Below are 23,866 nucleotides of genomic sequence, written 5' to 3'. Positions count from 1 at the left end.
CAACTCCTTTCACTTGGCTGCCAGACACAACAACAACAACAACAACAAGTACAACAACAGCAGCAGCAGCAACCACAATAAAACTATAACAATTTTGAATTGTGTGAAGGCGGCACGTCAATGTCGTTGAGCGGTAGGACTTTGGTATGTGTCTGTGTGTGTGTGTGTTCGCTTTGCCCTCGCTGATGTTGCTCAACAAATTACGATGACTTGTCACACGAGCTATGTGAATTTCATTTGCTTTCTGTGGATTGTTAGCAAATTAGCACAATTCTCCCAAAACATAGTTCGGGCTGCACAAATTGCAACTGTGTCAAGTTCTCGGTGTAATATAGCATCGGCTAGCACGTAAACCCATTCATATAACCAACAACTTTGACAGTTATTGTTAACTACTCAAGCAACTGCTAAATATATGGCAGAGGTCGAAAACTTATAGCCATAGGCAGCGCCTAGTGAAATAATATTTATTTCTATAACCAAATATATATCACTCTATAACTAACTATACTTGCGCACAGTGTAAAGGGAGTATATTGGTTTTGGATCTTTGCCGTCTTGCGGAGAGCATATCAAAGTAAAAGAGACTTGGATGTGCTCACGGAAGTCATGGCAAATGGCAAATTCCTATCTTTGATATATAAATGCAATTGCTCAAAATTTTATGAGAATGAGAATTTATTAATTTTACTTCAGCTATATCTTCGATTGACCAATATATTTATAAGCTTGTTTATTTATACCCCATACATATGAAACTACCACCTTAACCTTTCTTTAGCACGGTCTTACTTTTCCTCTCAGTTTAGTTTCCCAAGTGAGTTGATCGAAGAATGCTAAAAGTCACATCGAATGCTGAGCTCGTCAGTCAGTATTATAAATATACATATATATAATTTTGTTTGGATACAATACATACTCAGCTCGCATAGAGGGTAATCAGATATCTGCAGCTATATGGAGGCAATTGCAGAGAATAATAACAAAGATGTGCATGGACTCAACATGGAGTCCATGGAGAACCTGTTAACCGAAACAACAGATAAATCGCTTGTGACCAAAATAAACTTCCTATCAGCAGGGAATGTGTGCGCCACCCGAAAGCCGGTGCCGGACTGTGTGGCACACGACTTGGTGAACGAAGTCTGCGATGTGATCAAGAAGGCCGAAACCTTTGGCGTTAACGTGAGCAGCAGCGACTGTCAGGTGCTTCCCAAAATTCGTAGAAAGCTGAACGAATGCATTGACGATGACTACGACGACGATGACGACGATATGGATCCGCGTCTCAAGTGTTGGAAGAAAATGCTCCATGAGCGTAAATTGCTGCAAAAGCGCATCGAGCGACAGACGGGCAAGCGTGCGGAGGATGTCCTCTTCAATCGCCATGCGACCATCGATGCGCAGACGAAACGGATGCTCATCCGTCTAATTGATACGGCCGAGCGCAGCGAGGGAGCACCGCCGACGCAGAAAAAGCCGGTACTAAAGATGCGCCAGGATCCGGCGCATTGCCGCCAGCTGGCCGAATTGCCCGTGGCCGAGCCTCGGCTGCCGGAGTTTGAGTTCGTGGGCTTCTCGGAGGTGGCACAAATCGAGCTGGCCGACACACTGCACCCGGCCGAGAGCAAATGGCAGCGCTCCGAGGCGCTGGGCAAGCGGCTCGAGCAGCAGGAGGAAAACATTATGCGTGTTCTTCAATATTGTCCAGACTTCAATCAACTGCAGGTCGCATCGGCGTCCAAGCGCTGCAAGCAAAATGTGCTGCAGAGCCAAACAGTTGGCGAAGATGTTATTTACAAGGTGTCCACCGAAACAATCGACGAGGCACAGCAAACGCCACGGCAATCGCCCTCGCAATCGATAGCGCCATCGAAATCCATAATCAAGACCAAAACTCCGCGCCCTCCGGTGGCCGAGGTCAAGGCAACCGCAGTGCCTGCTCTCAATGCGGTTAAGATAAATGGGCGTGTCTTTGGGTTTGGCGTCGATCATGGCATCCTCAGCGATGACATGCAGATATTCTTCCAATGCGATCCGCTCCAGCGCATGCGCAAGACCATCGTCCTTCTGGAGAACATCGGCAACTGTTTGATCCAAGTGCGCTGGCAGTCGTGCGCCATCTACAAGAAGGAGCTGCAGCAGCACCTGGTCCTGAACAACGAGTTCCTGTTCGACACCCAGCCCTTTGTGCTGCTGCCTGGAACACAGCGTCGCATCGACGTCATGTTCCAGCCCATGTGGGTGGGCATTAAGAAGCAGCGCTGGTGCCTGAATCTGACGCGCTCGGCCATCTGTGGCATGCGGCGTCTCTATGTGCGCTTTCATGGCGTTTGCACAACGCCCGTGGCCTATCGCGAGCGACTCGAGCGGGACCAGCAGCTGATCATAGACAAGCAGCAGACCCAGTTCACTGAGCGCCTGGCCGGCATACATGCGGAGCTGGCGCCCATTGTGGAGAATTGCAATCTAAAGTGCCCCTATGAGCGTCAGCTGGACGAACGCGAACTGTTTACTGCCCAAAATCCTGGCTTCAAAGTCGAGCGCTATGCGGATCTGGAGACACTCAAGGAGCTCTACATGCTGGTGAAGAAGCCACGCCAGCCGCCCTGGGACTATCGCCTGGAGACGTTGAGGCAGTGCATCTACCAGCACGAGGTGCAGCAGCGTGAGTCTCTGCAGAACATACTCGTCGAGGTGCTGGCTCCCATGCGCTGCAACTCTGGCGAAATCTACGAGGACCTGCATCTCAGCCAGCAGCAGGAGCGCTCGTGCTATCTCTATGTGCGCGGCATCATCAGCAGCACAATCGAGAACTGGGAGATACAGAGCGAGGGGCTGGGCCAGCAGTTCTTCAAGTCCGAGCTGCAGGTCTACATCAACGATTTGACCCAGAAGGGCGAAGAGATGCCGGCCGATTCGGAGTACGTGGAGTGGCTAATCTCCCGAAAGGTTCTGCACAGCAAGTTCTTCAAGGACTCGCTCTTCATACAAACCTACACGCTGGTCTGCGATGCTGTCGAAAATATTGTGTCTGCCATTGAGAGCACCAAAAAGGTTTAAGAATTCACTCACAAAAAGGTCCATCTAGTGCTCGTCTGCCTAGTTTCTCACTTCAAATCGAGTTTCGATTTTTGTACATTTTTTTTTTTAGAGATTCCAAATCGAAATCATTCTCTAAATATACCTAATTCGAATATTTCAACTAGTTTCAATCGTATTTGTGTACTTAATTCTCCGACCATGAACGAGCACAACACTTCAAGTGGATGCGACTTGAAGGAGGCTTGCAGCATTAGGGATCAAATCGAACTGCCCAGCAATAACAAAGTGGACGACGATGAGCCATTCACAATGGTCAACTTGAATCACAATACGCACTCATCTCTTCAATGCATTGAGGGATATTCGTCAGATCTGTTCAAGGCTGGCCCCTGCATTACCCAGTATAGTGAGCGCATTGTCGAGGAAATATTGAACGCGATCTTTGCGGAGCGACGGGGACATTTTCCTGAGACATCGTCGAGCTGTGACATTCCCAAATTCGAGGAGCTCAAGCAAAGGGACTCTGTATCGCATGTGGACAAGCGACTGCAGTACTGGCATGATATGCTGCAGACGCGTCGTAAGATGCAGAATCGAGTCGAAATCGAGACCGGCAAGAGCCCCGAGCAGGTGCTCTTCAATCGTTCCTCGACGCTGGACAATCGCAACAAGGAGACGGTCAAGCGACTCATGAGCTACGCCGAGCGTGTCAAGCCCGCCAACCTGGCCAAGAAGCATGTCAGTGCTCTGACAGAGCGCGAAGACCCCTGCACCTGCAGGCTGATGGAACCCGTGCCCGAGACCTGGCCACAGCCCGAGCTGCGAGGTGAGCAAAATGTCGAGATCATCGGACTGCCGGCAGTTGTGCAGGAGGAGCTGTTGGGCTCTGACGCTGCCCGCTACCAGCTACGAAGCTGGAATTGGATGAACTCCCCGGTGCTAGACGAGCGCATCGATGAGCAATTCAGTGACATAACCAAGGTGGTGGAATTCTTTCCCGACCTGCAGCAGCTACAGGTGAAGGGCATCAGCATAAACAAGCTGCAGTCTCAGCCAAAAGTCAAGATGGTCGGCGAGGAGAGCATTCATTCAGTGTCCACCAGCACCGATAAGTCCTGTACAGCTGAGGATCAAATGTTGTGCGATGACTGGACGGAGCCGACGATAACCGAGTTCGAGGCAGAGCCAGAGCCGCCAGAGCTGGCGCTCAAAGTGAATGGCAAGGAGTATATTGTGTGCGAGAAGCCTTTCACCGACTGCTTCGAAATACTCACGAAGTTCACATGCGAGCCGTATCAGCGTCGCATTAAGCATGTGCTCAAGCTCCAGAACATCGGCAAGCAGACTCTCTCGTTTCGCTGGTCGCAGGGCATCTACTACTACAATCGCGGCTCCCTGCTGCTGGCCAAGGACAATGAGTTCTTCTTCGACACGGACAACTTTCGACTGACGCCCAATCAGTGCTATAACCTGATTGTGTTGTACCAGCCCCGGAAGGTGAGCATGGCCGTTGAGCTGTGGCGTCTGCAGGTCGAGCCGCGCATCTTCTGCGGGCATCACGAGTCGATGCAGTTGCGCTTCCATGGCCGATGCACCCCGCCCAAGGAGTACTTGGCCCGGCTGCGGGAGCTGCACTGCAAAACGATTTGCTTTGCCAACACGGTTGTGATGAACGAGCTGACGGGACACCTGGGCGGTTTGGTGCCGTTGATTGAGCCGCCGCCCGCGTGTTGTCCCTATGAGCGCGCCCTCGATGAGCGCGAGACGTTCAACTCGTTGAATCCGGGCTACAACTGCAAGCGCTTCGACGATCTGGAGGTGCTCAAGGGCATGCACAAGCTTTTGAAGAAGCCACGGGAAAAGCCCTGGGACTTGCGCTTGGAGACCATCAAGATGCTGATCATGCGCATTGAGAACACAGCCGAGCGCGAGAAAATGTTTCAAAACCTGATGATCTTGCAGGAGCCGCTGTTGGGCGCAGCGCCGAGCATGGACATGGCCTCGCGCATAGTTGAGCAGAAACAGCGCACCAGATACATTTATGTACGCGGTGCCATATGCAATTGCATCGAGGAATGGGAGGATCTTGTCTTTATTGTCGAGGAGTCTTTCTACAAGCCCGAATTGCAACGCTATTACATGCACCTACTGGAGGGGGGCGAAGAGGAGGAGGAGGACAATGAGTATGCGGACCCAATTGCGCCCAAGGCGGAGCCAGATCCGACTGACAAAATCAAGCTCATTCCCGACATCGATCTCACTGAAATCGTCTTCGATGAGAAGGTCAACGCTGCGGTCATGAGGAAGCTACATCGATCCAAATACTTTCGCGATGCTCTCTATATACAGACCTATTCGCATTTGTGCAATATTGCCGAGGACATTGTTTCGGTCATTGAGAGCACTGAACTGGTGCCGACCTAAGGCCGATGGTCAGTCATTTTGTTTTATTTTAATTGATGCTGGATGAAATTTGAAGTTGTATAAAATGAACCATAATATAGCAGACTTTAATTAAATTATTTTTAATTCATTTTATTTTCATATTTGAGATTTATTTTAATCAGCGCTCGCTATCCACTTGCTCCTACTGTCAGTTTTAAAACACATGACATAATATTCATAATCCTAGCTAGTTTCAACTTTTGATCAACATAAATTGGTTCCATGGCGAGTCAGGAAATCTTTGAAATAGGCGCGACTTCGGAAGCGCAAGAAGATAAATGCTTGATCTATGATATTGTCGATGGCATATTTCAGCGTTACGAGGAATCTGAATCGCAGCCTGAGGCGCAGTGCATGTCGGCCGTGGGCGTCAGCTATGTGGACAAACGTTTGCTCTACTGGAAGAACATGATTCGTAAGCGTCGAGCGCTGCAGCAAAGACTATGCCTGGCCACGGGCAGGCAACCGGAGGAGCTGCTCTTCAATCTGGACAATCGCGAGGAGCAGACTATCAAGCGTATTCTGGATCAAGCCTCGCACAGAGATAGCTTGGTGTCCAATGAATCTCCAGATTATGTGGAAATTGTGGGTCTACCAAAGCGGATTAGTCAGGAGCTGGATTGTCCGGGCCCTAAGCGAAACTCGTGGGGCGAGTCGCAAATGCTTGCGACGTGTCTACAGCTAGAGAAATCTGGCGTTAGAAATATGCTCGAGTTCTGTCCGAAGATCGATCAACTTATGTTGGTCGGCCGCAATTTGTGGCGTAGGCAGCCCTGTGTGAGAACATCGGGTCATACGATATCGACTATTACGCCAAGCGACATATTCGAGAGGCCAGTCGAAAAGTTACCATCGGTTAGCTCGAAGACCAGAATTCTACAAACCACCGTCTCGGAGCTGGCGGTGAGCTTTAATGGCACCACCTATCGGCGCCATCGGCCGGAATTCTCGCCCATTGTGGAGCGCAAGTTCGTCAGCAATCCGTACGAGTACTCCTATCGCACCATAATACGCATCGAGAACAACGGCCGTGAGTTGATCAACTTTAGGTGGAGCTACGCCGAGTCGTTTGCCTACAATCCAACGCTGTTCAGCAAGCCGGACGATGTGTTTGTCTTTGACAAGGAGCCGTTTCCTCTCCGGCCGGGCGGGGTGCGCGAAGTATCCGTGCTCTTCCGTCCGCGCAAGGTGGGCATCGTAAAGCAGCGATGGCTGCTCAAGACCAGTCCTCGTATTTTCTTCCGCTGCCCCTATGCCCTGACTCTCAACATGCACGGCAAGTGCACGCCCCCGCAGGAGTACCTGCAGCTGCTGCGAGAGAGAAAGCTCCTGAATCGAACATATGCGGCGAGGAGAGAATGCAAGATAGTGCGACCACAGGCGATGCTCAAGCCTATGCCGATCCTCTGTCCGTATGTCAGACAGCTGGAGGACAGTGAGGCCTTCAATCAGCGCAACGTGGGCTTCTACTGCGAGCGAGACAGCGACATGAGAGACTTGAAGAGGTTTTTCTGCTTGGTGAGTCCCGAGAACTGTGGCCTGGAGTGGGACTACAGTGTGAGCATGATCATTGAGCTGATCTGCATCAAACAGGACATTCAACTGCGCATCAGCCTCTTTGAGCAGCTGCAGTCGCTCTTGGCGCCGCTGCGTGGCCGAACAACGCCGCTCAACCTGAGCGATTCCGTGCACCGGCTGAAGCAACGGCAGTGCACGAAATTCATCTTTGTGCGCGGCATCATCGCCAACGGCATTGAGCTGTGGGAGCAACAGCTTTCCATGTTTGTGCCGCAGATGTGCACCAAGGGCAGCTGGGCGCAAAAGAAATCCCTTCGAGATGCCATTTATATATACACATTCTATAGACTGTGCAACATTGCCGAAAATATTGTCTCCGTTATCGAGAGCACTGAGCATGTCTAGTAGTAAATGTAACTAAATCAGATTACACACTCACACACACACGCACACACACACAAAACAAAACCCCACAACATAGAAAAAACAACAAAAAACTAAAAAAAAATATATAAAATATAAAAAAATACAAAAAAAAAATTTCAACACAATTTTTTGTTCAAGTCATGAAGAGCCATTCCTTGTATCGATTGAAATATGCACGCTATAACCAAAAGGACCAGATCAGCGAAGCTAACACCCTATCAAACAAGTCCAAGTCGTCCGATTTCTTCCGAGAGCACGGCCATTTGAAGGAGGTCACTCGCCAAGATGGCAAAAATATGGTTAAGGACATCATCAACTCGATATTCGACAAGGAGGCGGGCAAATACGTTGCCTCAAGCTCGAGCTGCTCGATCGTGACGGGCTTCGAGGGCAGCGAGCATATGGATAAGCGGCTCAAGCAGTGGCACGACACACTGCGCGATCGCGCCCGAGTGCAGGCGAAGATCCATCAGCGCGTCGGCCGCCGACCCGAGCAGATGCTGTTGAATCAGAGCGGCACATTGGATCAGCGCAACAAGGGCAACATAAACCGTATAATAGACTGCGCTGATCGCCTGAATCCCACCCGCCTTGTGTCGCAACAGTACGGCGCTCTGCCCGCTCGTTCGGATGCAAAGCAGTGCGTCTGTGTGCCAGAGGTGCAGCAGACGGTGCCACTGCTGGAACGCTCGGGCGTCGCTGACCTGGAAATCACGGGGCTGAGTAACGCGACCAATCTGGAAATATTTGGGCCGAAAAACGCACAGAAGGGCAAGACTAGTTGGATCAATTCGGTAGAGCTCGAGAAGAGTCTAAACTTGAAATATATGGATATTGATCGTGTCATCGAATTCTTTCCAGACATGAGAACACTCGAAGTGATTGGCAGTAATGAAAATTCAATTCGAGATCATCAATCAGATATAAATCTGGTGGCAGCGAAGTCACTATATTCCGTGAGCTCCATCACCGAAACGAACTCACCTGCAGAGGTTCAGACGCCACCTGTCCAGGTGCCCCTAGAGCCCAAGGTCGTCAATGTGGGCCTCAAGGTCAACGATAGAGAATTCATTAAGGACCGTGGCGATTTTTTTCCCTCTGCACGCTTCGAGTACCACTTCGAGTGCTCGCCATTCGAGCGGCAATTCAAGCAGGTGATGCGCCTCGAGAATATCGGGAAGAATATTTTGTTTTGTGAATGGCTGCTGGCCGATCCGCCGATGCACTATTGCCGCCGTTGCTTCTACTTTGAGCGAAAGCGATTCCGATTGTATCCGGGCGATGTGCACATCATCAATGTCATGTACCACCCGAGTGAGGTATTCGTGGGCAAACAGTTTTGGAAGCTGCGAATCTTTCCCCACATCTTTTGCAGCCGTCGCAATGGGCTGACGCTGCTGTTGGTTGGAAAGTGCGTGGCACCACCAGAGTATCTGTACAAGATCAACAGGCACATGGATCTGGTCACAGACAAGGCGATCGAGGCGAGAACTCTCAGCCTGACCCAACTGCATGCCGAGCTGGCGCCGCTTATCAAGCCCCGCGAGCAGCTGCATCCGTACGAGCGTACGCTCGACGAACGGGAGCAGTTCAATATCCAAAATGTGGGCTATCATTGTGAACGGTTTGACGATATCGAAGCGCTGCGTGCTCTCTACAATGAAGTGAAGCTGCCACGCGCGCCGGCGTGGGATATGCGCTTGGACACCATCAAGCGATTCATAATGCGGCTGCCCGAGCCCCATAGGCGTGAGATGTACTTTCAGAATCTGCTTAACATATTGGACACGTTCCTCCGCACCGGAGATCAGCAATCCCCAATGCACTCCGAGCACAGCAGTGAGCGGGAGCGTTCGTGCCTCATCTATGTGCGCGGCTGCATTGGCAACGGCATCGACGAGTGGGAGGAGCTGATGATGGGCATCGAAGAGAGCTGCTTCAAGACCGAAATACATCGATTCTATACCATCAAGGATGACACGCCCATCACGCCCGGCCTAAAGAAGCTCAAAGACGAACATCCTGCAGTCTATGTGCACAGACTGATGCAGGGCAAGAAGTACTACAGAGATGCGCTCTACATGCACACTTACACACAGCTCTGTGACATGGCCGAGAACGTGGTCTCGGTTATCGAGAGCACACAGTACGTCTAAATCGTGGCGCAGACTTGTTGCCAATGTCCGAAAAATTGTAGCATACGCTCGAGTGTTTACTGTAGCAATAGAAAATATGCTACAGTGTTTTTATATTCCGCAGCTTCAGCTGATTCTCTATGGCTTTGGCATACTTTTTGTAGTCAGTCGTCTAAATTTGTAGTTGTGTATAACAGTAAATGAAAATGTGAATGTAAAGAAAAAAGTTAAATATGTAGAGTAAATATAGAAAATTGATTTTAATATGGCATCCAGGGGAACTCTTTAAATCGGAACTTGCACTCTAGTTACACTCCCCCGGGAATAGACCCTTATTGATTTCTGCTTGAGTTGGCGAGTTCAAAGGGCAGGAGAAAAACTATTTCATGCTTAGGGACACACCTGTGTCCTACTATGCCGCCTGTGGGGCAAACTTTCCCCATTATTACGACGTTTTATGGCCAAAAGAATTGCCCATTCTCGTTTGGCTGGCACTGAGAGCCAAGGCTCTAATGGCTCTGGGCTGTTGCAAATGTTGCTCGCCCCTCGGCAAAGTTTTTCCATTCTCCCAGTTCGATTTGTGCTACTTTGCATTGATTTGATGACACTTTGGGGGTTATTTTATTTGGCTAATAAACGCTCCCACATCGCTCGTCGATTGCGTGTCAAAAAGTTGTCAGTTCTCGGCTGTCAGCTGCTGGCCATTGCTGCTGCTCGTTGGTGTCTGTTGAAATGTGTCGACAAACGAGGCCATTATGTTTGCAATTAGCCAAATTGATTTTGTGATAGCAGCAGCTCATTCCCATATACATACATACATACATACATAGCGATACGCTTTTAGGCCCACATTTAATACGCATTTAATCTGATATCCATTTTCCTATTTTGCAGGTAAGCGAACAAGCGCATTCCCATTGATTTCATATGCAATACGGGGTAAGTTTTAAGAGGGGCCCCCCAGGCGCCGGCTTCACACGCTGCAGTGCTCTTCAGCGTATTCAGTGTCTACTCATAAATCATAAGTCAATGCTCGGAAAAAAAGAGCAAACATTTCCGCTCGCATTGTTTTGATCCCTAATTAACCCACAGACCGCAAACAGACAAGACATCAGCAGAGCGCGTTAATGTCGTATCTCTGGCTTAATGACCAGCCACCAAAGCACTCCGACCGAGTGCTGCTTGTGCCGTACTCAACATATTGACCAACTAACTGGCATTCGCTGCGCTCCATATGTGGTCTTGGAAGTGCAACTTGACCTTGAACTTTTCTCATTCTACTCTACTTAACGTACAATTAGACCATAATATATAATTTACAGTTTTATTGTACGATTCAATGAATGCACAACTGTTGAAAGACTGCCTTAGATTTATTTTATATTTCTCTCTCCATATTATCTCTGGTGCGGGTCAGCTTATTAATGTTGTATATATTTTATATATAGGCATGTTAAATTAGGCTCAGTTGTAGAAAATGTATAATTATTTTCATATACATATGTATGTATAAACATTGACATAGAAGTTACAGTTAGTTAATTTTCTGAACACAATTATCCAAATGTGCTAACAAGATGAGTGAGATTGGGAAGCTTCTCTTCTCTTGATTTGCACTAATATATATATGAAATGCATTAAAATATGGTATTCGTAAACGAATTTCAAATGGGAGAAGTCCTCTCATTGAGCCACGCATCAGCGGCATCAAAGTCTGCCTCTTTAACATAATATTCAAAGACAAGCTTTCTCCTAAAATTATCTGATTAGGATGTTCATTAGTGACACTTAAAATGGCATTATTTGTAATTGTGTTTTCCTTCTCAGATACTGCATTTTTTATTTTTTATTTTCTTACAATCTTAATGATCATAATAAAATTGATCATGACTGATCTAGCAGAACAATAAATCGTGAAAAAAGTGTTGCGTCTTTTAGGCGTTTTTATATATATCAAAAGCGCCACCTATGGGTCATGGCTGAAGAGCGTAACATAATCATTCCTGAGCTAACAGCTCAGGAACAGCATTAACATAATGCAAATCTGTAAATAAATAATATAAATGAATATATAAAAAATAAGAAAATATTTAATTGAAACTAATAAGATAAAATTTGAAAAATAATAATATATATATAAATAGTTTAAATCAACCAGAATATACAAAATTAAGTATTAGGCATGTTGATCTCAAATGTAGAATGCATTTTCAATTTTTTTTCAGCCTAAAAGTAGGCAACAGAAATATTAACAGCAAGCAGAGAGTCGACTGCTGCGCACTTAACATTTGTAGCATGTGCGAGTGCCGCAGTTTGAGAGCGACAGCGCATGCGAACGGTTTGCACCTGTTGCGAGCGCGCATTACACTCGCTTGTTTTTCATTGCGGATCGGGTCTCGGGGTCGAGCACGCTGCCAGTTTGTCGTGCGCCAGATCTGTCGTTTACCGTTGCTCGAGTTTGAGTTGCCCAAAGCGCAACAGCACCGGCAGCATCATCAAACAACAACCCCAACAACAACAAAAATATACGCAGAATCAATAATAAAGTTTTTAGTGCAGTGTCAAAGGATAAGCAACAAATTACGAAACGCGAATCGCAGGGCTTGGTACAGAGTTAAGGCCAAGTCTCGAGTGGGATAAGCTGCTCAGCGGCAGCGCGGCAAAGTGTTAAAAGGTGCGTCGCGACGCTTCGATGTCTACATTGTCAACAGTGCGCTGCACAATAACAACAACGAAAAGTCCAAATAAAAAAATTAAACATAAAAAGGTTCACAAGATAAAAAAAAAAAAAAAATCGAAATGAAATTCGAAACTGATTTGAAATGCGAAGCACAGGCGTCATTGCGGCTGGCTTAACGACTTTATGTCTCTCTCAATAAATGTGTGTGTGTGTGTGTGTGTGTGTGTGTGTCTGTCTGTCTGTGTGTGCTTGTAATAGTTTTTGTCTTTATCAGTGCGGCGAGAATCGGGCGATCATTATGAAATTTGATGGTTGCAAACGAATGACTTAGGCAACGAACCTGTGCCAGCAGCAGCCAACTTAATGACCATTCATAACGCACTCAATTTGATTCATTTGCCTGATGCGTCTCTGGCGCACTTTCACCACGCTACGCGCTGCAAATGAAGTCATAACCAAATAAGCCAACCAGCCAAGCAGCGCCATAAAAAACTATCAACCACATACATAAAAATAAAAAAAAAGCACTTACGCAAAGCCATATAAAGTCTGCTGAAATAGTTGCAAATAATTTGGTTATTGGTCGGCTTTCTCTATGCAGCTTCTGATCCAATTACGTGCGTCCAAAAACTCCCACAATGACATGATCTCTAACATGGCTGCAATGTGTCAACAATGGCTTGTTAGCCCAGAAACCATTGGCATCTGCACACACTCGGTGTGTGGGCCGTTTGCAAAGCAAAGCCAAGCAGAAAAAAATAAAAATAAATGTAAACTGCAAACATGTTATGTTGAGACCTCGTGTGTTCACCTTATTGACAGCCAGTGTAATGTTGGTTTGTGTCTCCGTGTGGGCGCTGGCTGGCTTGGTTAAGTTATCTGTGATTTCTAATTGCCTGACATGCCAATTAATGTGGATTGGCTATTGGCAATTGGCAATCGGCAATTGGCAACTCGCTTTATTGGGTTAAATGCCACAAGCCGAATGCTGCAGCGAGAGTGTAAATTGCAATAGACTCATTGACCATGCGGACGCTATTGCTTTTGGCGGGCTGGCCGCGTAACGCCTTCATTAAAACTGGCAACTGTGGATGCTACCATTTTCTGCGCTGCGCACCAAACAAGAAGAAAAAACTTTTTAATTAAAACTAGACGCAGCAGCCGTTGCAGCAACAGCAGCAGCAGCAGCAGCTCTTGGTGTCTATTTGATTGACAAGCGGAACTGGTACGAAAAACGGGGTGCGAGGGGGCCAGAGCCAGAGATACAGGTTAATTGTGTCCATTTAGCCAGGCCGATGGCAGACCGCTGCAGCGCTGCTGATGGAAAGTGCCAGGGCAGCGCAGCCTGCGATTTCGTGGCCATATTTTATGATTACGCAGCTTAACTAAACTACAAAATTCTTTTCGCTATGGCGTTAATTATGCTGCCCGGCGGCGGTAGCCAAAAAAAAAAAACAAAATGGGAGAAAAAAAGTCAAAACTGTTGTTTATGGCCAAGAAATGCTTAACAGCCAATTACGGCCACAAGACTTTCTCTAGCCAAATTGCCGGACTGTATTAATTTGTTAGCTTCACGCAATTGTCAGAGCGTAAACAATGTATTTTTTCTGTTTAATGTGCATCGATTTATAGCTAACGCCTCTCGAGCCAAATAAAGAACAGCCGAAGATGTTTACAGTTATTTATATTGTAGATTTAGCATAACAACAGCATCAAGTGTGTTTGTGTGTGTGTGTCATGTTGTGGGTCAACAACCGTTGAACAGCAGCGCGTCTTGTAGTAGCATCTGAGCATCGGTCAAGTTCGTTGCCTAAGTCTTTCGTTTCGACGCATTCTGCTTGTAATAAAAATTGTTTTCTTCTGCTGTTGCTTTAGCGCATTAATCATTTCCATATCAAAAGTGCTTTTATGCCTTTTTGGGCGCTAATTGAGGTTTTTTTTTGGCCAGCAATTAGCCAAATATTGTTGCGTCTTTTGTTTGTCGTTGGAATCTTTTTTCTTCTGTTTTCTCTTTCGCATAGCGATTTGCTGTGTATTCATAAATCATAAAAAATAGCCAAAAAATAAAAGCTGGTCGTAAATTAATTAGGCAACTTTACGACTATTTAAAGGAGGAAGTCTGCTGCTGCTAATGATGATCTGCTCTGGCGAGAATGGGCGCAAGCGCTACGTTAAATGATAAATGATAGTGCAGTCAGCTTGAAATAGTTGCCGTTGCCTCAATTGCCCAGCCGGACTGACTGCCTGATGATCATCATCATCATCGGAATCGCCATTGCCATCATCATTATCGATATGCGTTGCAATTGTAACTGTCAAGCTGTCCGCTTGCGTTAGCGTGCAAATCATCTTTGCAATAGATAAAAAACAACTGGTTCACAGCCGTCGCTCTGAGCGATTCGAATTCGATCTTCGAATCTGTAAATGGAGCGAACGCTGTATTTTGATTGCATTTGACATACAACAACACGTACCAGCTTGACTCCCAGATAAGACACGACTCGCTGTTAATTAAAGCTCAGCCACGCCAAGCCACAACAAACGCCCTCACGTCCCACTCCCTCCTTCACGCCCTCCTCTCTCTGTCTGTCTATTTTCAACTCTTGCAATACATTTCATTTGCATTTTTGTTTCCCTTTTTATCCATTTAGATGCAATTAAGTTTTTCATTTAAAAGCCAATCAATTTGCCAAGACAACAACAAAATACGAAACATTTTGCACAGCTTAATGATCGAGCAGCCCGAGTGCCATTAGCCAAGGCGTTAGATGTTTATCGACTTCAATGAAATATGAGACAGCAGCAGACAATGGCTCATTAGAGCGCCTAGAATACTCGAAAGTTTGGCTGGGCCCAAAACAAGTTTTTGGCTGCTGCCTAAGAGCCCCTAAGTTTTGTGTGTGTTTTTTTAGGCCTCGCTAAACTGTGTTATTAGAATTTCCACAGTCGGCGTAAGCCGAGAGAGTTTTGTCTAAATTATAGTTTGGGCTGCCACATAAAATATACAAACAAGTTAATCCATTAGCGGGCGCGGTCACCAGATGCCATGGCTGCTGCTGTTACTGCTGCTTCTTCTTCACTTGACGTATGCCAACAACAACAACTCGTTGCTTACAGTTATAACTGGTAAATCGTATATTGTAGCGCCTGTTATTAACCACTCCAGCTCAAGCTTTGTACTCAAACCATTCGTATGCTAATATCGAATATGTGTCAGCAGCAGCATCAGCAGCTCCAGCATCTGACTGATTTGATCCACGTTGGAAATTATGATATTTACTATTTACGGTACTCATTCGCAGAGGTCGCCGAGTTAAATGAGCCGTCTCTTCCAGCGGCTTCTAAGCCGATGACTAAACCTGAAGGCTTGTGGCATTGTTTGAGATGTTGATAACACAATTTTCAAAATATGTGAAAAAGAAAAATAAGATGAGGCAGAAGAATGGAAAAAAGAACACTTGAGCGCGGCTTTCACATGCTTACCAAGAATTTGAGTTTGCGGTTGGCTTCGTAAGATTCGTTTGACTTCAAGTTTTGTTGGGTTTCTTTACGTTATTTTTTCATTTTTGAGCGACTTCTGTGGATCTTTGCGTTGGCTGCCGCATGTGGCATGTGGGCGTCCTAGACAACAGGCAGCGACAAAGGGCGTTATTAGTTCAAAGTCGTGAACAGGCGTGGGCCGGCTGCTGCTGCAGGTACTGCGAGATGTCCTAGATAGCAGCGAGTGTAAAACAGATTTCCGGCTAACTGCCTCGTTGAGTTCTGATCTACAACTGCTGGCTAACAGCTGTAAGCGCGGCTCAAAAGTAAACCAAGACAAAGCAATTGACTCTTTAACCCGCATTGCTGTGCAAATGAATAGCGGCAATTGCAGCAAATATGCATAAATAGCAATAAAATTAATTGCAATACCCGCTGTCTGTCTGCTTGCATGTCTTTCTCTCTCTCTCCTCTCTCTCTCGCTGTCATTTGCCACGCAATTTTCACGCAAGAGGAGAGAAGAAAAGCGCCGCCAGCATTGAAAACTTGGCAACTTGACAAATGTTGCGTTGCAGTAAAATTGTAAAACGCAAAACGAAATAAAATAATAATAGTAAAAGTAGTCATAATAAAAGAGCACAGCATAAAACTAGACAAGGCAATTGCAGCTAGCTTGATTGATGGCAGCGCCGCCAGCAATAACAGCAGCAGCAGCACAGCAGCAGCAGCAGCAGCACAGCAGCAGCAGCACAGCAGCAGCAGCAGCAGCAACAGTTGCTGCCAATTTAGCCAGACTGGTGTCAGCTGCTGGCAGGGCTGACTGTCTGACCGACTGTCAAAATCAGAGCCAGAATGCAAATGCCTGAACAGTGGAAACTTGGCCTGCAGCATCAGCGATTCCAATCAATTAGCTGTTGCTGTTGTTGTCTCGGCCATTGGGTCAAGCCGATAATCAATAAACTATCGTATTTTATTGATAAATTATGCGCTGACTATCGCGACACCGATCGGCGTCGCTTTACACATGTCCGTGCCTGTGTATCAATAAATACTAACGGTAATTGCAGTAAGATCTCTACCCCTAACACTCCCCCTTCTGTCTCTCTGTCACTCACTCACCATCGTTCGCACTCTTAAGTCTCGCTGATCGCACACACAGCTTCCCATCGGCCAACATCGCCGAAAGTCTCTGTGCGGCAAATACTCAAGTCTCTTGGGCTTTATTTTTTTTCTTCTTTTCATCTTGTTGTTGTTTTAGTTGTTGTTGTTGTTGCAACACTTCTCGACTCCAGTTTTGTTGCTCAGGCCCGGTTAGGCTATAGCCACTGTATCATTAAATTGGTAACACATTCAGATTCCACTTTCATACCGGATAACCCATATTTTGTATTATTTTGTATTTAATTATTATTTCAGCTGCTGGCGCTTTTTTGTTTAACAATTTCCAAATGGCTTTTGCCTCTAATGAAGTGCTGTTAGTGTGTGTCTAAGGCGGAACTTATTAATTTTTGTTGTTGTTTCAACAAACAGATTCGAGATTCGAGAAGGCAAAGGAAACACTTGACCATTGTTTGTGATCTGTTTTTTGAATCCATTTGTGTTCAAGTGTTAAAGAGGAAGTACAGAGATTTATAGATTATGTTTGGCCTTAGCAGAAAGTGTTTATGAGTTTTGAACAATAAGTAGAAGGGGGAATCGGAAATGAGAGTAGGGTGAGGGCTCTTAACATGAGCTAAAAAGTTGTTAGAGAGTAACACAGTTTTATATCAAGTGCCAACAGCTTGTCTTCAGCTATAAGGAATATCCCTTAGGTTTCCTCTAGTTGACTTTCAACTTCCTTTAATCTACTACTCCACTTCATAAAGTGTTCAGCCCTTTCCCTCTCTCTTCCTTCATTTATCATGAAACTGATCTTATATTAAATTTTTCAGAAATTCGACTTATTTCCTTTATATATGTCTACGTTTATTTTATCAAAATTCAAGCCTTTTGTGCCACATTCCTCTCACTTGATCGCTCTGGTAATCAAATTGCAATAAGCTCAAGCCATTTCTTTCTGATTGATTAGCTTCTATCCACTTGCCTTTCTAATTCTCTACGAATCTAATATTTAAATTGCAATTACTCCGTTGCATTTAAATCTCATCTAATGCTGCCGTCTCTCTCTCTCTCCTTGCCTTCCTTTCTCTGACTTCATTCATGTTCTTGGTAGTCAATCTCCACTCACCAGACTCTTTTACTTCTTTCTTATTAGCCTCCCATTAACACAGAATTATCCCACATGCAGAACTTAATTATTTTTCAAAGCGTATCAGCACTTCGGCTCTGATTTTCTAAGCTCCTCCACTCGGAGAGCTGTTGCATTTTATGATTATTGTGTGATCGCGTTTTAATCACATGCAATTGAACCGAGTTGAGAGTTGGAGCTGACTCTAAGCTTTAGTGGCACATGTGAAAGATGGCCAAGTGCGGCACTTCTTTGGCACTCGGAACGGGTTTGCTGCAGCTAATCACACCCGCAGCAGCTGCTCCAGCTGGAGCTGGAGTTGGAGCTGGAGTTGGAATTGAAGCTGCAGCTCTGGAGGCTTCTAACTGAGAGTCGCTCTGCCCACATTCACATCGCGTGCTGCGGTTTTTCTCTTTGGTTGTTGTTTGTGCAGCGAAACATTGTTGTGGCTGTTGTTGTTGCTGTTTGGCTGGAAATCATCTTCAGCTATAGAGTTTTTACCGGAAGCCAAGTGCCAGCAAGTCAGCTAGCTATCTGGTTTGTTTATGTAGGCGGCGACCAGTTATGATTGCATTTGCTCTCCTCTAGTTGTTGTTTATAATTCAATTATGTGCACGTATGCCAGCCACAGGTGGAAGAGGTGCATAATAACAGTTCTGTTTGTGCGTTCTGCCTGTGCCAGTGCACTCCATGGCAGTTAAGTCACATGCAGTTGACTGGCTCAACTATCATTCGAGTTGAAGTGGCCGCAGGCATTATGAATGCTCATTTAGATGCTAGTTTCGAGAAATTGGCACAAGAACCAGATCAGCAGATCAGCTATCTAGCTTAGCGAAAGGTCTGCCCAAGATAAGACAGTTTAGCAAATTGCTGATTTATTTATGTGTATATTTATATTCTGCATATTTGATGCTATAAGCTGTTTGGCTTGTTACATTTTTATGTTTTTATTAGCGGCTTCTTCTTCACATTATGCATAGAATTTAAAAGTCAAATCAATCTTTGCTTTTTATCGCCTTATATTAAAACTTGATTTTTTTTAAATGGTCGATATGTCTATTAGTAAAAATTTACAGTTTTTAAAATCTTTTTTAATGGATTTTTTAAATTCTTAAATACTTTATCAATGGAATTTTTGGAACTGAATAAGATTTTTTATATTCTAAGGTTTTTAAATATTGTGTTCTATTTTCTAATAATTTTTATAACTTTTATAACTTTTTTTTACTTTACTTTAATTTTTATAAAAATGAATTCTTAGACTTTCTTGCTTTGAACAATTTTCGATTAATCTTTACTTAAATATCTTCTTTCAATTGCTTCTCAAAATGATTTAAAATTATTTAAATTTGTTTTAAAGAAATTCCGTTCAATGGAATTCCTGGAATTCTTTGCTTCAGCTTTATTGATGGACAGCAGAATGTCAAACTTTTTCAATATCGTATTCAAGCACGGCTTATACACACTTTGGGCAGCAGCTGCTGCTGCATTCATAACTTCCAGATAATGCCAATAATATAAGCTGGATCCATTAGCCGCATGAGCAACGCCTTCCGCGGCGGATGGCTAGCGCAAGATGGAAAGAGAGGGCTTTGCCTAAGAGCACTAAGCGCAAAGCGGCTTAATGCACGCACACACGCATACACACGCTTACATAGAGATACACACACATATACACACACACACATGTGGCTGACAGTTGCTAAGCTGCAATTGCTGCCAAGGCTTTGGCCAACACTCAAAGTGGCCGCCATGGTGCAACTTATGGGGCAGCAGTTGCAGTTGCAGTTGCAGTGGCTGATGATGATGAAGATGAAGATGAAGATGAAGTTATTATTATCTGACAAGGGCATCAGCGCCGCACGGCCAACTGACTGCCTGGCTGCAAGCACTTAGCGCTGAGTTCGTCTTCTCCTAGCTATCTTTATTAGAGGCGTGACTAACAGCCGCCCTCCCAGCCCGCAGGCCTGCCGCAGTGGCCAATGTGTACGCTTTGCTATTTGCTGAGCAGCAGCCATCATTATTCGATGTGTAAACGGCGGCGGTGTCCGCAAATTTGATTAGCTTCAACTGCAGCCCCAACAGCTGCCTCGTTCGATCCGATGCTTCCTTCAGTTGTTGTTGCTGTTGTTGCAACAACCGATACTATCTCGATGCAGACTCGAAAGTGTTAGATTTTCCTGCTGCTTTTATTTTGTGTTCTCTTCTCTATTCTGCGCTGCATACGAAATGAGGCATTTGGAAAGTCTAGAAAATTATATGCAGCAGCAGATCGATTCATTTTTACTTTTCAGCTGTGAAAGTGGCCAATCCATAAATCGTGCAGCTCCCACCAATTAGTGTGCAGCCTGACAATGTAGACAAACGAAAAAGAAAGCAATAAAAATAAAAATAAATATATATTTAAATATACAAAAATTCCAGTGCAACACAACAAGAAAATGTATTAAAAAATAAAATAAAATAAAATAAAACAAGAATGTCAATGCTAACAAGCAGTGGGCAGGAGAGAAAAAAGAGCCAATGAACTAAGGAAAATAATTACAAGCCCAGAACAATAATAATAAGCAGCAACAGCAACATGAGCAGCCTGTCAGCAGCAGCAGCAACAACAGCAACAACTGCAGCAGCACCAGCAGCAGCAGCAGCAACGTCGAGTGCTGCCACAGCAACGGGCAGCTTGGAGCCGGCTGTGGTGCCACGTACCGCCAATTTGCTGGCATGCAAACAATGGTGGCGCGTCTGCTTCTTGTATGGCGACCAGCAGAAATATTATCGACAGCTCTATAGCAAAGCGGCTGCCCAGAGACTGGCGGCCAGTGGCAGCAGCGCCAACGAGGCTAATCATGAAAATGACAATGCCAGCAGCAACAGCAGCAGCAACAACAACAACAATAACTGCCAATTGAGGGGAACGCGGAGCGATGAGTACGATACGGTTGGCTTTGGCACTGGCGATTGCGATTTTATCGCAGCGCAATTAGATGCCGGCGAAGATGCGGACGATGGCATCGATCTGGGCGATAGCAGCAACCACCAACAACAACAGCAACAACAGCGTTACAAAAACACAACAGCAGCAGCAACAGCCACAAGCAATCGTCCGCTGTTTCCCGCCAAATGTGAGACATCGACAACGGCGCCGCGTCGCAGCAAAAAGCTGCTGCGTTCGCTGCGTGCCCATGTCAAGGGCGAGCCCAAGCACAAGGAGCAGCAACAGCAGCAACAGCAGCAGCAACCGTTGCCGGCAGAGGAGCCTACCAAACGCAATGCCAAGGTAACCGTGCTGGACGATCCCTTTTTGTTCGGCATCGATGCGGATCATTTGGGCGATCTGATCCGTGGCAAGCACTACAATACCACGGATGCCACGGAGCACATCGCCAAGTATTACAGCAGGCAGCTGGAGCAGCAGCTGGAGTCGAGCTGCACCGCTCAGGTGCTGGAAATAATCGAACAGTCCGAAGAGGAGGTGCTCAAGGAGGAGGAGCCCAAGCCGGCGCTGCCACCCAAGCAGAAGCAACAGCGCGCCGCACCGCCGCCACCCGCACGCACCACTGCACCAGTTCTGCCGGCAGAAGGAGCTGAATTGCAGCCGCTTACCGCCAACGATCTAAAGTTTCTGAATTTGAGCCTGCGCCAACGCAGTTTGCCGCGCAGCATGAAGCCGTTTAAGGATCCGCATGATATTAGTTTCACTTTCAATGAGCTCAACAGCTCCAACTGCAGCGCCACGCAGCCACCGGAAGTGGTTGTCGGCATAACCGAAACGGACCAAGAAGCAGCAACAGCAGCAGGAGCAGCACGAACAACAGGAGCAAACGCATGGAGCACACAGCAGGAGTCAAATGAGTGAGTAACTTTTTAGCCCCCCCGATCAGCGATCATTTGTCAGATGCAATATCGCTGACAATTTAAATGCATAACTTGGCAAAGTGATTGCCGTTGGTTGCTGCTGGTGGTGCCCTGTGCAAATAATGATTGATTACCCGGCAGCAGCAGCGACAGCCAACAACTTGTTGCGCAAGTTGGCAGCAACAGAAGTCAATGAACACACATTGCGTGCTCTCCACACAGCCGAGCACAGCCCAGCACACAAAACCGCAAAACTGCACGCAACAGCAACGCACAACAACAACAGCAGCAACAGCAACTTGTTCTCAATGCTGTTGTTGTTGCTGCTGTCGCTGCCGCTGAAATTGAAACCAATGCGAGACGCTTGACGGTTAGCTGGGGCGCTCTTTGCTCGGCTGACTGAGCGGCCGGCCGGTTTCGCTTGTTGCTCTGTGCATGCGCATCACTCACTCAGCAACAGCAACAGCAGCAGCTGCAGCAGCAGCAACTGAGCGACAGCGACAGCGACAACGACAACAGCATTGGCATCTCATGCTCGGGTTACGCATACGCCGCATATGCTGGCAGCAACAGCAACAGCGACAGCGACAGCGACTGCCAAAGTGTGATTTACCAATGCCTTTTGTCTGGCGCGGCTCGCTTTACATAAACATGAGCAAAAGTCGCTGTTGTTGTTGCTGCCGCTGCTGCTGCTGCTGGTACGGCTCATGTCATGATTGTGCATAATGCCATGCAAATATTGTGGCCCTAAGTTATTGTGTTTGTGCAGCACGCAGCTTATGAAATATGGGCGCTGGCTGGCTGACTGTTTGGCTGCTCTGCAAGCCTTGCCCTCGCTGCCAGGGAAGAGCACATTAGAGTGGGCCGAAAAGAGCAAAACAAAAAAAAAAACAAACAATTTTGCGCAAATGCAATTGTTCTGCAGTGTCATGACATTGCCTGTTTTGGCCGTCGAGCAGTCGAATATATTGCATATATTGTTGTGCTATTGCTATTGAAGTGCAGCAGCTCTTTATGATTTACAATGCATGCGCAAAACAAAAGACTTAGGCAACGAACTTGCCCATAGGCAAAGCCAAACGGCATGTGAACGAGGAAAAAGCCAAACAGAAGCACAAAACAAAACAAAACAAAGCAAAACAAAAAAAAACACAACTCAATTAGCTGCTGCTTTTGCATTCAAGCAAAGCCAATGGGTCTAATCAATGCATTTCAAATGGGCTGACAACAGGAAAGGCCCGCCAGGGCCCATGGAAACGAGCTGAACTTAGAACGCACTCGCAAAACATAATTAATAATAATAACAGACGCCGTTTTGATGCCGCCTGACAGCCAAGAGCCAGCAGCTAAAAAGAAATTACTGTAAAGGCCAAAACAAAAAGCAAAAGCAACAAGCAAAAAAGGCGAGAGGCAAAGGAATTTCTGATTGAGAATTCAGTAGCTGCCATTTGCCACACGCGAGTCAAGCGAATTAGCCCCGCAGCCAGTTGAAGTCTCTCTCTCTCTCTCTTTCTTCATCTCACTCTCTGTCTCTTTCAACAGTTCTTAATGCACCCACTGATATATACTGCACATTTTAATTGCAACTTTTCACGACTCTTAATGAAGTTATTAAAAAATTGCCCGGCAATCATTTAAGCTGAACTCGCCAATTCCAACTGCAGCTCCGAATGGCCATCTCCAGTTGGCCATCGCATTAATGGCTGCAAGTTTTACCTGAATCTTACCGCAGTCCAGTCCACTCCAGTTGAGCCATTCGCCGCTGTGCTCAGCTCGTGTCTAAGCATTCAATTCAATCTTAACTACCATCGACAGTTGCATAAATCTCGAGCTTTACTTGAGTTGAGCTGCTCGCGCCACATAAACTATCTGTTATATAGTTGGCTAAGCAGGGCTTAAATGACTTCAGACAGACTTGGCTTTTTACGACAAGAGCGCATGCCGTTTCCTTCTTTTTAATGACAATTCTAATGTCTCTCTCTCTCTCGCTGTCTCTCGCCCTCTCTCTTTTGCTCGAAGCATAATTAGCTAAACGGCAATGTGTTAAGTGCTTAA

General features: G+C 46.1%; 5 protein-coding genes across 7 annotated transcripts in view; all 5 read left to right on the top strand.

Annotated features, from left to right (window-relative positions):
• pk (prickle) overlaps window positions 1–23,866 on the top strand; it is a 73,150-nt gene that overhangs the window by 30,950 nt on the left and 18,334 nt on the right. Inside the window, exon 1 of one of the 3 annotated variants that reach the window (XM_030383860.2) lies at window positions 20,381–21,808. The exons of the other annotated variants lie outside the window; for them this stretch is intronic. Coding sequence (XP_030239720.1) covers window positions 20,538–21,808 — 1,271 coding nt within the window. The 5' untranslated portion in view covers window positions 20,381–20,537. Of the gene's footprint in view, window positions 1–20,380; window positions 21,809–23,866 lie in introns of those variants that run through there. 3 annotated transcript variants of the gene reach the window in all.
• Window positions 826–3,215, top strand: LOC108654679 (uncharacterized). Its single transcript, XM_018106174.3, has one exon. It carries the CDS (start codon window positions 958–960, stop codon window positions 3,061–3,063), a length of 2,106 nt encoding a protein of 701 aa, XP_017961663.1. The 5' UTR covers window positions 826–957; the 3' UTR covers window positions 3,064–3,215.
• LOC115562408 (uncharacterized) lies at window positions 3,244–5,548 on the top strand. Its single transcript, XM_030383861.2, has one exon. The coding sequence runs from the start codon at window positions 3,244–3,246 to the stop codon at window positions 5,467–5,469; it is 2,226 nt and encodes a 741-aa protein (XP_030239721.1). The 3' UTR covers window positions 5,470–5,548.
• On the top strand, window positions 5,573–7,458 carry LOC108654681 (uncharacterized). Its single transcript, XM_018106176.3, has one exon. The coding sequence runs from the start codon at window positions 5,713–5,715 to the stop codon at window positions 7,411–7,413; it is 1,701 nt and encodes a 566-aa protein (XP_017961665.1). The 5' UTR covers window positions 5,573–5,712; the 3' UTR covers window positions 7,414–7,458.
• LOC108654680 (uncharacterized) lies at window positions 7,432–9,795 on the top strand. Its single transcript, XM_018106175.3, has one exon. It carries the CDS (start codon window positions 7,575–7,577, stop codon window positions 9,588–9,590), a length of 2,016 nt encoding a protein of 671 aa, XP_017961664.1. The 5' UTR covers window positions 7,432–7,574; the 3' UTR covers window positions 9,591–9,795.

Source organism: Drosophila navojoa, chromosome 5 (genome assembly GCF_054131105.1).
Source record: "Drosophila navojoa isolate 15081-1374.11 chromosome 5, UAZ_NAV_1.0, whole genome shotgun sequence".
NCBI lineage: Eukaryota > Metazoa > Arthropoda > Insecta > Diptera > Drosophilidae > Drosophila > Drosophila navojoa.
This window is presented reverse-complemented; position numbering and strand designations above follow the sequence as displayed.

Excerpts from the sequence above, each read along its gene's own strand:
- LOC108654679 (XM_018106174.3), top strand. The coding sequence starts at position 958 with ATGGAGGCAATTGCAGAGAATAATAACAAAGATGTGCATGGACTCAAC.
- LOC115562408 (XM_030383861.2), top strand. The coding sequence starts at position 3,244 with ATGAACGAGCACAACACTTCAAGTGGATGCGACTTGAAGGAGGCTTGC.
- LOC108654681 (XM_018106176.3), top strand. The coding sequence starts at position 5,713 with ATGGCGAGTCAGGAAATCTTTGAAATAGGCGCGACTTCGGAAGCGCAA.
- LOC108654680 (XM_018106175.3), top strand. The coding sequence starts at position 7,575 with ATGAAGAGCCATTCCTTGTATCGATTGAAATATGCACGCTATAACCAA.